We start from the raw sequence: 14497 nt of genomic DNA on the forward strand, positions 1-14497 counted from the left end.
TTAGTTTTTCCCAAAGAAACTCACTCAAAGAGATATATGCTGAAGTACTGTCCTAAGATGTTCTCTCCTTTCATGCAAGATAAACCACCATGTCTTAGAAGCTGTAAAGACTTCTCACTCAGGGTGAAAAAAAAAAGCAGTTCTGAGCTGGGGAAGCATATGGTGGCTTCACCGCAAGAGTTCAGAAGCCCCTGTGGCAGGGACAGAAAAGAGGTCACAGAAGGCAGACATCACACCGTGCAAGTTGGAAGACTCTTCAAGCAGAGAAACAGCCCTGACCAGAACCACACATTACCAAACACTGATTGAGAATGATTTATTAAGGTCCAATTAGTAAGTTTTTAATTTCAAATAGTCCACATCACCTTAAGAATAAATGCACATAAAGTCCAAGATCATTTCTTTCAGGTCCACTATAAAATGCTCTGTATTTTGTATAAAGTCTGTGCAAACAACTTTCTGCTAACTGGTCCCCCAGATTCTTTTCACTTTGGGCACTTGCTGCATCTGCCCTCCATTTAAATGGTGACCATGCACTGACTTCCTCCTTCCTAAATAACCATTCTTCTGGACATCTCTCTCTTAAACATACTCCTGACTTTCCCACACCTGCTTCATGACGGTGACGTTACTGGCTACTTATTACAACAAACTGGTGCAATGACTAGTTGACCTGGCCAATTAAACAGGTATCTCCCAATGCGGCGGCATCCATGGGGGTGACCCTAGAGAATTCACAATATCCAGTTGCATACTGATACATTCAATCCATTTGCTACAGAAGGGTCCCAAGCTATCTAATATGAAGATGATCTTTTATTCACTTGGCATGTTTGATTTCTTTGTGTTTTCTTCAATTCTACATTACAGCTCTGCCTACCAAGAGCTGGACAATCCATCTCTCAAACGAAACTTGAAATTGCTAGACATATTAATTAGGGTGTCCTGCCTATTTGTGACAGTTGACTGTTTCTCGTTATACAAAAGTCACCCTCCTCTAAAGTAACCACTGTGTTTCCTTTGTAAAAAGGTAATTTAACTGGCTATCCTCACAATTGCCACACATGCAGGGCAAAAGCAGGAAATCCTCTTTCATAAAAGGTAGAAGTATAAAAAGACACTTCACATTTAAAAAAAAAAATCCTTCATGGGAATGTGTCCTAAGTAAGTAATCAATTATATGGACAAAGTTTTATGTACATACAAGTTTTGCAACATTATTTATAACAGTGAAAATTAGACATAACCTAAGTAGTCAACAGTATGGGAATGGTTAAATAAACTGAGATGCGTCCATTATATGGAATATTATATAGCCATTAAAATTATGGTTTTTTGTAAAATTTTTAATGCCATAGGAAAAATGTGGCAATTCTGCAGTGGAAAAAACAAACTGGTTATAAAATCATTTACAGTATGATCCCAATCATATAAAAAGGTATATAATATACACATAGGCATACACAGGGGCAATGCTGTTAATGGTGGTTACTTCTGGGCTGTGATATCAGAATTTTTTCTGTTTTACACATTTCTTCATTTTTCAAGTTTTCTAAAATGACTATGTATTATAATACAGAAAAACACAGGTTATTAAAAAAAATCCCTCTGATGAACTGACAATTAGAATGGACTTGGGTATTATAAATATGTGGGAACAATACCACTGTGTTCACCTTCCATAACTTTTATGGAGTACACATTCTTCCGAAAATAAACTTACATTTCCTGTTTGTTTCATACATGTTAAACACTTGAATAAAAAGGTACCATTGTGATTAGATCATTGCTTGTTTCATAACCTAAACAAATACTGGCTTTGACATCAGGTTTTCCTATTTCCTAGAAGATTTAAAATGAGTACCTTTCATCTTTCTGAGTAAGGCATACTGCATACATACATTACATGCATGCTTTCTAAAAAAGTCATTCTAATTTACAGTTTTCCTACATAAGGAAAAAATGGAGTTATGATAGCTTAAAAACAGTCTATAGTCTTATCCATCACAAGCATGCTGATAGGCATAAACACGTTTATTAAATGAAATGTATCCTTTAAAAATAAAAAAAAGGGAAGCCTGTATGTAAATGAAGTTGTGGATTCAACGAGTCAGAATTTATTCCGACTTCCACCAAACCACACAAAATCTCCCGAAGACTAGTTAGTGTACGGTAAATGGACACTCCAGAGTCTGTTTCCGAATTTCATCGCGAGATCTCCACTTTCTACTTTCAAAAGGAATGGGGATCAGGAGGAGGGTCGTCACATAAGCTAATTTTCAATATGTATCAAGTCTTGTTGGGTCTAGGAAGAAATACTGCCGTTGGTTAGTGTTTTAAGTACGTGAGTGTACTTTTCCTCTCTCTCTCACACCCCACCTGGCCCTGGCCTTTGGGTACAGGGGAGCCTGCTCGATCTTCAATGGATGGCGGCCGCTTCTCATCGTAGCTTCGTTTCTACACCATGGAGTGGTCATTGCTGTGGACTCCGGCCAAGATGGTGTGGTTGAGGGAGGAAGCCGAGCGGTCCGAGCCTTCAGTGGGGCCGCTGGTGTTCTCGCTGCGCTGACAGCAGAGGATCTGCCTGAAGGTGGCGCTCATCTCCTTGTCGCGGTAGGAGTAGATGATGGGGTTCATGGCGGAGTTGAACTCGGCAAGCAGGAGGAAAAACTTCTCATAGGCCAGGACGTCACACTGGGGACAGCACACGTCGAGAAGTAACAAGACCAGTCCAGGAGTCCAGCAGATGATAAAGGCACCTGGGAGGTCAGGGAGAGGGAGCAGGATCAGGGAGGTTTAAAAAAAAGAGAGAGAGAACAAAAAAATGTAAATGATGAAGTAAGCAACCATATGGTGAAATGATTTCAGTTCAAGATAAAAACACAGAGCTTCAAAGCCACCAGATCTTTATTTGAAATGAAATGTTCACTATCCTAAATAATCAGAAAAGGTTTGGATGATTAAAAAATCAATTTGAACTACATTCAATACCTTGTAATAACCTATAATGAAAAAGATTATGACAAGGAATATATACCTGTATATGAATATGTATAACTGAATCACTATGCTATACACCAGAAATTAATACAACATTATAAATCAACTATACTTCAGTTAAAAATAAACCCAATTTAATAAAATCTCATTACTTCAGATCTTACTAAAATTGAATATTTATGAGGCATTGATGATGATTAATTTGAGCAAAACAGAGTGTGCTAAGCAACTGATATATAAATTTGAGACATCTTGCATTCAGGATATACACTTTGATGCTTATAAAAAATATGGTATTCTAATAGCATAAAATTGTTTTCAGGCAGAAGCACTGACAAATGTTCTTTAACATTTAGTTAAGGCACAGTTTCTGGATTCAGGTTGATTGGGCTCAAATCCTTGCTTTGCGATTTAATAAACTGGGTGAACTCTGGCAAATTACTTTCTTTACCTCAGTTTTCTCATCTGAAAAATAGAAATGATTATATTTACCTCATTTGGTTTGTCGTAGGAGTCAATGAGTGCTAAGAAAGCAATCACTCAGTATACATGGGCCTGTTTGGGAATAGCAATTTCCAATGATAAGATGTATATTTACTTTTATTTTCAGTCCACTATCACTTAAATGGTGTTTTTCTACAGGCTTTACAAATTATTAATTAATTCAATCTGCACCATGGCCATATGCGATAGAAACTATTATCCCATCACACAGATAAAGAAACTGAGACCCAGAGAAGTTAAATAACTTGCTCAAAGCCGGGGTACTGGAAGGTGGCAGACAGGAGACAAACCCTGGAGTTTCTGCTCTTTAAGGCTGACTCCAGAGTCCACGTTCCAGAAAACATTATGTTATAGTCCCCACTTCTTATATTAACAAAATGAAGTATTTTAAACCAAAATTTTTTTGATTTAGATGTTTTCCTGTTTAGATTCTCTTTCTTCCCCAACTAGACTGAACCATTAAGATTTTACTATAATTACAAAGGAAGGAAATAGAGATTATAGTCTTCATCCCAGTTTATTTATTTACCTCCTGAAATCACTCATTGGGCGCCCAGGGAAAAAGGTTGTGAAAAAGCATTAGAATCTACCACCATGTTAGCCTGGGATGAGCTGGGGGTCCTCGGCTAAGAGAACGTGAACCAGTAGCACGGTCGCGTCCTATTACATCTCACTTTCTGGGCCCCTGATGTATAAACAGTCTGCACAGCGAGCCTACAGGGAACAGGGATGAACCCAGAAGGGCATCTGAATCTTCTGATTCACTGGTCTAGGTGGATGCGGGCTGGGATTGGGGTCATGAATTGAGACTAGCCTCAAGGAGTGAGTTCCACAAAATGTGTTTGAGTCTCCAAGCAGCCTGGTTTTGAATGTGAGCTTTCTTTTCCAAACCTTTTCAGCAGGGAAATGAAAATAAAGAATGGAGCAGGGTACCCCCATAAAGCTCTTTGTTCTAAATACAAATGTGTATTGGTTTTCAACTGCTGTTCACTTTGAAGACTGGCCAAGGTGCTTCATTTTCTAATAAATACAATACCTTAGACTTTCCTTAGAGAGAGAGGGGAAAAAAATATTTCAAATATCAGGAGATAATAGCCAAGGAGCTATTTGAACTTCAAGTAAAAAAAAAAAAAATGTTAATAAAGCATTCATTCCAAGGCCTTGAATTTCCTTGCTTGAAAATCACTCAGAAAGCTAAACATAAAGGCAAATCAAAGGAATGCCTCTTGAGTTTCAGAAATAATGCATTATTCATTGAGAAGCCAGGAATTATTCTCAGGGTGGAAAATGCTGGGATGGAAAATACATGGTCCCATTATTCCATTTACTTGGAAACTAAAACCATGCAGGCCCTTCATGAATGGGAGAGCATTCTTTCAAGTTCCCTTTCCCCTTTCTTTTATCAAAGCTCTAATTGAACTCAAATTCAGCGCTTGATTAGATACCAGCAACATGCATGTCAGTAGATTTATTTTAAAGGAAATGACCTTTTTCTCCTTCCAGGCTGAAGAAGGGAACATCCTTACTCCCCAGGATTTGCTCAGGCCGCGGGACTCTGTTCAAAAGTGACAGAGTTCCGATACAGTCGTTTGTTGTTTATAACTTCTTCTGATTTTTAAATTCACAAAGAACAAGATCTTCGCAATAAAAGCCAGAGTCTCAGGAATTAGCCCAAAGGGGGCTTTACCAAAAATGCAAAAAGCCTCGCGAGATTAGAGACAGGAAGTGGGGACACCGCAGCCTGATGCAGGAGCTAATATACACGCACATGGATGCTTCACTGAGGAACTCGGAGTCCTCTCCTTTCTTCTTCACTAAAAAGGAACCGTTCTCAGTACTAGAATTAGGCCCAGCCACCCAGTCACAACACTCTGTGTTTGGAACTTCAAGACTTGACTGAGTAATTTAAGGGCCTCAAAGCATGGGGCTCAAAAATCAACATCTAAACCCAAAACTACAGAGCCTTCCCTTCTTCTCACGTCCCTTGTCTTTCACAGAAGCGCTAAGGATCAAGCTGACCAAGAGATGAAAAGTGGACTATGTCAGGGGCAACTGGGCCCTGGGAAATTCCATCTAAAAAAGAGCGACTGAATATTATGAGGTCAAGTTTGCTCAAACTACGGATTTGTCACCAAGCTTCTAAAAACAAACACTACACCCAAGCCCCTTTAGTAAAAAAGGCACCAACTATAATCCAGTCGGGTCACAGAACTTGAGACGTGCATTGTGGACCCTCAATCTGTCACCTGTGGACAGATTATCAACACCTAATCTGTAAAGACTCAAGTCCACACCTGTAAGGCAGGTGAATAAGAGTAAAGGGAACCCATCTCCACATCTGTAAAGTAGAGAAGAAACAGCTTCTTCTTACTCCACAGGGTGTGGTGAGGATCAAATTGAGACACGACACATAAAAGCCTCTACACACTGCACACCCACCCGACTACACCACCTGCTGCCAAGGTGGATTCGTGCGAGCTGGTGTAGCCCAGGACCAGCGCAGGTACCGTCCAGAGCACCACGTGGACCATGAAGACCTGGCATTTCAAAAAGCTCTGAGATGATACCACCCTAATTATGAGAGATTTCTAGGGCTTGCCGTTGGACGCGAGCAGGATAACACAAAGGAAAAGAGAGGAACACAGAGCAGGACAGAAGCCCCAAATCACTTTTGGAGTTTCTCATGGGTCACCTCAATACCTACCAAGATGATGAATAAAATAATGCGGCACTCGGTAGGGACGGTCCTTTAGGTCGTTTGTATATTTCCAGAACATTTCCGACGGATGAATCCCCAAAGACCAACGCATAAAAGCAAGGAATGGCATGCAACAGCAGGAGAGAGGAAACACAAGCCGTTTGTGGTTACTTATTGTAAAGTCAGAAGCAGAAGTGGCAGAGGAGATGTTCAAGGTCGTGGAGACTTTGCACACCGCCTGGCTAAGACGTCTGAAACTGCTCCAGTCCGGCACTGATTCTCAGCCCCAGCCACACACTACAAAAGCCTGCAGAGCTTTTAAGAAATCATGATCTTCATCTACCCTTCCTCCCATGAGATTTTAATTTCACTGGCCTCACTGGCCAGAGTCTCATTTAACGTACAACACTGTAAGGGAAGGGAAGAGGAAAATGATCTGGATAAAGGCAAAAGCATCAGATATTTCCAAATTCCAGAGTTGAAATAATAAGAGCCTGAACAGAGGCAGTGGCGATGGGAGGAGAGAGGCATGAAAGGATTGGAAAAGCGTTTAGGAGATGGACTGCCTGGAACGGATGAGGAAGATACAAGAGTCCAGAATGATGCCTAGGTTTTCCATTTGGGCGCAGGAAGAGTGGTGCTACCTTCCACTGAAGGAAGAAACACAGGAGGAAGTGTTGGTTGGGGTTTTCTGGGGGGAAGGGAGAAGAAGACAGGCGATGCCCTCAGTTTTACATCTCCTTAGCTTGAGGTGGCTGCATGACTTCAGATGGAGATGACTTAAAGACATCCTGACAGGCTCCTAGCAATCTGAGTCCTGTCTCTCAGTGTGCTGAGCAAGAGTGGTTACATTCCGCATGACTTGCCAATATTACAAGTAACATGGGGAGGACAATATTGAAAATATATCTGTGGGTTGGGATAAATAGCAGAAGTTGCTGTTCCTTGAGCAAGCTTCATTCCTTTCTTATACATCTGTCAAATCAATCTGGGGCCGGAGGGAGCCCTGTGCCTACAAAGATAGAAGGAGAGATGCTGGAATGCAGACGCAAAGGGCAGGGGGGAAGGAAGCTGTTTGGGAACCACAGGTCACAGCTGCGGAACACGATCATATTACCACACCTTCCCTGAAACCTACACAACCCCATCTGCTGAATAATGCTTACCATCTGGTCTCACAATTAGAGTCTTTTTTCTAGAGTGGCTTTTTCCTATCTAGTTGAACTATGCTTACACGTGGAACGTAAGAACCAAAGTTAAAGAGAGAAAGAAAACAAAATGCCGGACAGAGAAGACCTCTAGGGAGGGAGTCCAAGATTTTTGATGAAAAAGACAGAAAGCATTTCCAGTCTGGCGGGCCAATTTGTGTTTTTACAAAAAAAAAAAAAAAAAAAAAAAATCAGACATCCCACAGATCTAAAACAAGTCAAGGTAAATCAGTTCTCCACCGCTGCTGGGTTTTGAGTTAACCTCTCCTTGGCTTCGCCTTTCTTGTTTCTCAAATGAGGATCTCAGAGGCTTGCGGTAGAACACAAATGCGAAAGTAAGTGTTCATGTACATAAACCACTCTTTCTACTTCCACTGAAGTGTATATTCTTTCAGGGCGGACATCTTACTCTCCCAGAACCAGACCCAATTTTAGTTCATTTCCGTAGTTCTGATGTGACTTCCGCTACTAAGGTACACACACAGGGCGAGCTAGAAAATCATTCTAAATCATAAATCTTAAGAGACTGTCAGGTAACAGACCACAAACACAAAGCTTATTGCTAAGGTCTAACTGTCAAGGGGTCATTGGAATGGAGATGTATGTGAATGGCTTTTTGAGATTAAAGCTTCTCTCAGAGTAAACTAGATCCATTTTAAAACCTGTTTTCCATAACACTGAGAAGATACTATGAATGCAACTGAGGTATCTCCACCGTAAGTCACTGTTGCCTTAATATCAATTTTACTTCATTCAGTTTAGTGTCCAGCACTTCTGCTTCTCCATGGTGATAGAAAATACTTCCTGCATTTAAGATTTCACGATTTCATTATTGTGTGACATATTCTAGGGTTCCCATCACTCACTCCTGAGAGCAACATTGATCTTCTAGAGAAGGGCATTCACAACACACAGGTCTTCACAGCAGAGTAGAATACTCATTCTGTTCTCTTTTTTTTAATATTCCTGGGTGGAAGATTCAGCCCCATAACGATGTCCTGATTAACACAGTGCTGGCTTTCCCGTACATTGGAGGATGCAAACAGTGCCCTCCTCCTGGCCTTGTATACTCTCCTGCACATTAAGCAGTGAGTGTCATACATATACATGCCCCACGTCCTACAACAGACTCGAAATCTTGTCCTGCAACTGTACATTGATTGGAAGGCACACGCTGAAGTGGCTGGCGTGCTAGGACCCGTCTCTTAAAGAGGACCATCGGGGCTTGAGGACAGCCAGTGGAAACCACTTCTCCAGGGCTACAGACCCAGCCAAGTGTGCAATACCTTTTTTTCTGCCTATTGCAATAGGCTTCTAACCAATTCCTCTTCCTCCATACTTCTTCCCTAAAGTCCAGCTTGCACAGAACAGCCAGGATGATCTTTCAAAAGCATAAATCAATTCATACTAAATCATTTTCCTACTTAAAATCCTGAAAAGGCTTCCTACTTGAAATCCTTACTGTGGTCCATGATGCCCTGCGTGACTGGCCCCTGCCAGACTCTTTAACCTCCTCTCTTTCCACTCATCCCTCATTCATTGGGTTCTAGCCACACACACCATGCTATGCTCATTTCTGTCTCAGGACCCTTTGCATTTATGGTTCCTTCACCTGGGAATACTCTTTCTGTAGATCGTCAGGTAGACTCTTCATGTCCACTTACTATTCAGTATCACTTCCTTAAAGGCCAACCCTGACTATCCTAGCTAAAGCAGCACCGTCTCCCCACTAATTATCCCATTTTATCATCTTCCTACCCCGTATCTTTACCCAAAAATATCTTACTTATTGGTTTATGTGTTTATTTTCTATCTTCCTTCAATGAGAAGGTAAGCTCATAATGGAAGGAATGGTGTCTCTTTCATGTCAGTATCTCCAGCATCTAGGACAAAGGCTGGCAAACAGTGGATACTCAATATATCTTCTGCTGAATGAATCGGCAAATCACAGCTAACTGCCTAATAGACATAGCCAAAGCAAGGAAAGTCAATTAGCAGAAAAGTCATCCAGTTCCATTTGGAAAATTAACACTAACACATACAGTGTATGAGGTCTTTAAATGAGTGCTACAGGGCATTCAAAGGGACACATGGTGGACTCTGTAGGCAAAAGTCTCGTTATGTATGCATCTGTTACTGTAGAAAAACTAGCCTACTGTTTCTAATTCTGATGAGGGTCAGATTATCTGTGGAATCTACTGAGCTTTGGAGAACCAGGCTGGGTCAGGAATGAGGGAGACATGGCATTAGCCAAATTGCTGTTAAAGGAATGCTTCCATAGGATGCTGCTACCCTATCAGACCCTGGATTCCACAGCAGCTTCCTGGAAAACTCACTAATTGACCCAACAGACCTTTGTGTTAAGCCCTCAAGATTCAAAGTTCCACTCAGGGGCATCCAACTCGCCATGATGTAGTCTCATATCCATGCTCCAGCTATCAGGGAGTAGGAAGAAAGACTATATCCCACCCCTCCAGCGTATGTCTTATCATTTAAAAAAATTACAAATTACAGTTCTAATCATTTATCAGCATAATCAGGGTCCATTCATAATATTACGTTTGAATATTCGTAAGACTTTTTCAAGTGTCATACTCAGATATTTTGCAGAGACTCAAATTTAGTGCATTGTTTTCATATATGTATGTCCTGATAATCTGTAATGCCGTTTTCTTGACTCAAGGAACACATTATTTATGAGGATGCTAAGGACAATTCTCATTAATCTAATTTTTCTTCCCAGAACGGTGTATCAGCTGCTTTTCTTTCACTGTTTGATGTCTAAGTGATGACACAAAGCTAATTTCTTGAATTAAGATAACTTTCTTTCCTACAGAAAATTTTGAAAGTACAGAAAAATATAAATAGGGAATTTAAAAAATCACTTAAAGTCCTGCAGTCAAGAGACACCGTAGTATATGACCTTTTACATTTTTTTTCACGTTCCTTTTCATTCTAAATCTGTGCTCCCTTTTGGGGATTTCATATAAAATCAACAGAGACAGATGGTCTGTTTATTAGTGATGGGTAAAGGAGGGCAGGCAATCAGATGTTTTATTTTCAGGAATATGTTTTTGTTCTGTTTTTATAGGTTTGGGGTGTTTGATATGCTTTTGCTGTTTTTATATAGTAATGTGTCCTAATTTGGTCAACACAATATCCTCTTGAATCAGTGAGGATATTCATTACAGTTTATTTTAAGCTATGCTACCTCTGTTTCCATGAAAGAGGCTTCAATACACACAAATGGGCTGGCGGGCGGTGGAGGACACCATATGCAGGACGCTTTCCTGAATAGAGGACCCCTTGGAAAGACAGGATAATGAATTGCCTCCAAAGCCAGCTTCTTCCTATACTTAAAACGTCCCGTGATGCCATCTAATGAGTAGGCAAAGAGCTGTGTCAGACAATCATACGGGAAAAAGGTATGTTCTCCTGGAAGTTTCTATGAATAGAGAAAATGAAGCTGCGATGCCGCTCAAATAATACAGAAGCAGCGTGGCCATTCTTATTAGCTCCAAATTCTAAGAAATCAAGAGACAGCTAGGAGACTAACGATGGGCTAAGTTATATTTCCTTACAAACACACCCACACATTATACTTTCAACAGTAGCTAATGTTCTCCTGAAGTAGCATATGAGTCTATGACCCCTGAGGTCTCTGTATAAGCAGACAAATCAGGAAGTGCTTTAATTTACTTTCAACAAAATCAGTGCATGTTAATATGGGTCACTGCCTCTCGCTTCCTCCTTAAACATGTTTTCTTTCTTTATTGAAGTACAGTCAGTTACAGTGTGTTAATTTCTGGTGCCCAGCATAATGTTTCAATCATCCATACACATACATATATTCGTTTTCATATTCTTTTTCATTATAGGTTACTACAAGATACTGAATATAGTTCCCTGTGCCAAACAGAAGTGTGGTTTTTGTCTATCTTATATATAGTAGTTAATATTTGCGAATCTCGAACTCTCAATTTATCCCTTCCCATCCTTTTTCTCCTCAGTAACCATAAATTTGCTTACTGTGTCTGTGAGTCCGTTAAACATGTTTTCTGATTTCTCCAGCTCTGTCTTGGAGCAAACTAACTAGAGTAAGGCTGGCTCACCACATCATTACTGCCCACTGATAAGCAAAAAACGTTACTCCAAATGCCTACCCACCACTTTCTTGGAAGTCCTTATCAGTTTCAAATGACACATATATTTTAAACTTATAAGTAAATATGTATAATTTACATACATGCACATATACATATATGTACATACGTACAGTATATAAATGTATATATAACACATATGTATAGGTGTATGGATATATATGTCCATACTCACACACATTCAGAGCATTCACTGCATTTTAGTGTCTTCAAAAAGACAATGAGATTTATTTTCTTTGACATGAATCCCAACCAAAAAGGATGTCACATATTCTCCACATAGGAGATAATTCACCATTCTCAGCATAATTAAGTCTGTTTTGCTTCCTAAACCCAGTGATTGCAAAATTAAAAAAAAAACAAAAACAGATTTCCCTCTTTAAAAAATCTTAAATCTCACAGAAAATCACTGTCGTCAAACACAGACCAACACTGTCTAACTCAGAAAGTGATACTAAACTTGTTGCATGACTGTGGTCTAGCTGTTACCAAGGTGATCTGAATAACATTTCTCTCTTTAAAAGATAAATAATGCTCCCCACCCCAAGAATCTCTCCCTAGAAAAAGTTCAACCTATACAGGGAACTTACAATTGGTTTTGCAACATATTTTAATTTTTCAGCTATGAATCAAGATTCTTCCAAAATGGTATGACTCTAAACGAGTGTTAAAATCTAGCGAAACATGCTCACAGAAAAGAGCTGATGACAGAATCCTGTGGGTTTTGTTCTTTGCAGTTCATGAACTCCTGGCGTGGATCAACGAGATATGAATTACTCAGAAGACAAAATTCAAGGATGAAGAAACAATGGAAATTTAATTTATAATTCATTATTTTAATAACAAAATGAGGGGAAAAGTTAAAACTTAATCCAAAAGCAAATTCAGAAATACTCTTGCAACCTAAAATATTTATTAAAAGATTATGTGTGTGTGTATATATATGTATTTTTTTTTATTGGCTGAAAGACATGATAAATACGATAATCACTTTCAGTTTGGCCACGTGCCTCTTACAGTTGCTAAATGTCCTGGATTGATGTTTACAAAGTACAAATGCTTGGCGGAGTGGGAGGGAGGTACAGTCTGTTCTGCTAAACATGATAGCTCTGTGCCTAAGACATCTCTTGTTATCAAAAACTCTTATTAAAAAGCTTTTTCTTTCAGTTGTAAAAATAATTATTCAATTGGCAAGTGGGTACTTAGGCTAAAGAGTTCCAAATGCAAGTCAAAAACATGTTTTTCTACACGGATTTCAGTTTCACTACAAGTTCTGAGTAAAATATGCGTTGCTCAACACTAACGAAGCGAAGACCAAATATCAGAGCAAATTCTAACACATAAATCCGGGACAAAAGTCTATCAGTTCTAAAGCCATCAAAAAACAAAAACAAAAACCTTCAACAGCATCACTTCTTAGAATTTATCCATTTATCCTATGGAGGTATTTGTACACAGTACAGTTATGTATGGGCAAGACGTTCTCTGCAGCACTGTTTAATTTTTAAAAGTTGGAAATAATCTAAACAACCACAAATAGAGAAGTAAAATAAGTTGGACTCATAAAGTGGAATTCTATTCAAATTTCTAAAGTTCATAAGATATTCTGTCCTTACCAAATGATCTCCATGATGTACTGTTAAGTAAAAAGAACAAGATATTTAAAAAATATATAATATGGTATCAGTTATGTTTTAACAGCAGTAAAAAAAAACAAAGCGTGCCCACACACAGACACTCCATAATAATAAGCTTGAACTGAGGCAGTCCATTAATTTAAAAAATGTTTGGAACACAAAATTATAAAAATGACACCTTCAATAATTTATTTGAATTTAAAAATACCAATTTGTATTCACTTGCCAGCCCTTTATCAGGGAGCCAAAGCTTTATATTTGAATATGGGTCTGTTAACTGGCGTTCCGCAACACCTTCCAAGCAAAGCCACATCAGTAAAGCATCACATACTACTTCCAAATTTGCTTCTTCAAAGTGGACTCAGAACTTAAAATTCTTGCAAAGCAAACGCAGTACAAAAACTTTACTGATTTTTTAATGGTCTTCCCCAAATTTACAGTTGTTCTTACCTGCAAATTGAAAGCAATGTCTTTTTGTGAATTGCCTTCACTGAATATTAACAAACCCTCTCGCTTAGCTTTCCCAGAAACATTTTCTTCTGGCACTGATTTCTATCAGATAATGTGATATTGACCTACATTACTGTTTTTGTTTTAAGCTGGAGTATAGTCAATTTACAATGTTGTGTTAGTTTCTGGTGTACAGTATAGTGATTCAGTTATACATACATATGTGTGTGTATGTGTATAAATATATTTTTTTTCCTTTTCATATTCTTTTTCATTACAGGCCGTTACAAGATATTGAATACAGTTCCCTGTGCTATACCATAGGACCTTGTTGTTTATCTATTTTATACATAGTAGTTGGCATCTGCAAACCCCAAACTCCCAACTTATCACTCCCCTCCTTTCCCTCCCTGGTAACCGTAAGTTTATAAGATGTCATAAATCTCCTAGAAAAGAACACAGGCAAACATTCTCTGATAGAAATTGTAGCAATATTCTCCTAGGTCAGTCTACCGAGGCAATGGACATAAAAGCAAAAATAAACCAATGGGACCTAATTAAACTTACAAGCTTTTGCACTATTGTTATAATAACCTGGCATAAGTAGCTTTAGGAGTAAAAACGATCGATTCTTGGTAACTGTCAGAAGCTGGATTACTTGGCCTTAATGCAATAGTCTATTAACCTTTTTTTTTTTTTTAAATCAACCCAAATATATGAGTGTATAGTGTATGTCAGGTACTACCCTAGAACTGTGGATACCACAGTGAATCAAACAGAAAAAACTCTCTCCCCTCACTGAGCTCAGGTTCTAGGAAGGGTATGAAAGACAACTAA

General features: G+C 39.1%; 1 protein-coding gene across 6 annotated transcripts in view; it reads right to left on the reverse strand.

The window, feature by feature from the left end:
* Window positions 1-302: 302 nt before the first annotated feature.
* Window positions 303-14497, reverse strand: part of LPAR1 (lysophosphatidic acid receptor 1) — a 134379-nt gene continuing 120184 nt past the window's right edge. For all 6 annotated transcript variants that reach the window (XM_010988787.3, XM_031450185.2, XM_031450183.2 and 3 more), the window contains one exon: window positions 303-2759. In XM_010988787.3, the coding sequence (XP_010987089.1) occupies window positions 2458-2759 (302 nt within the window). In that variant the 3' untranslated portion in view covers window positions 303-2457. The remainder of the gene's footprint in view (window positions 2760-14497) is intronic.

The sequence above is a fragment of the Camelus dromedarius genome, chromosome 10 (genome assembly GCF_036321535.1).
Source record: "Camelus dromedarius isolate mCamDro1 chromosome 10, mCamDro1.pat, whole genome shotgun sequence".
Classification (NCBI taxonomy): domain Eukaryota; kingdom Metazoa; phylum Chordata; class Mammalia; order Artiodactyla; family Camelidae; genus Camelus; species Camelus dromedarius.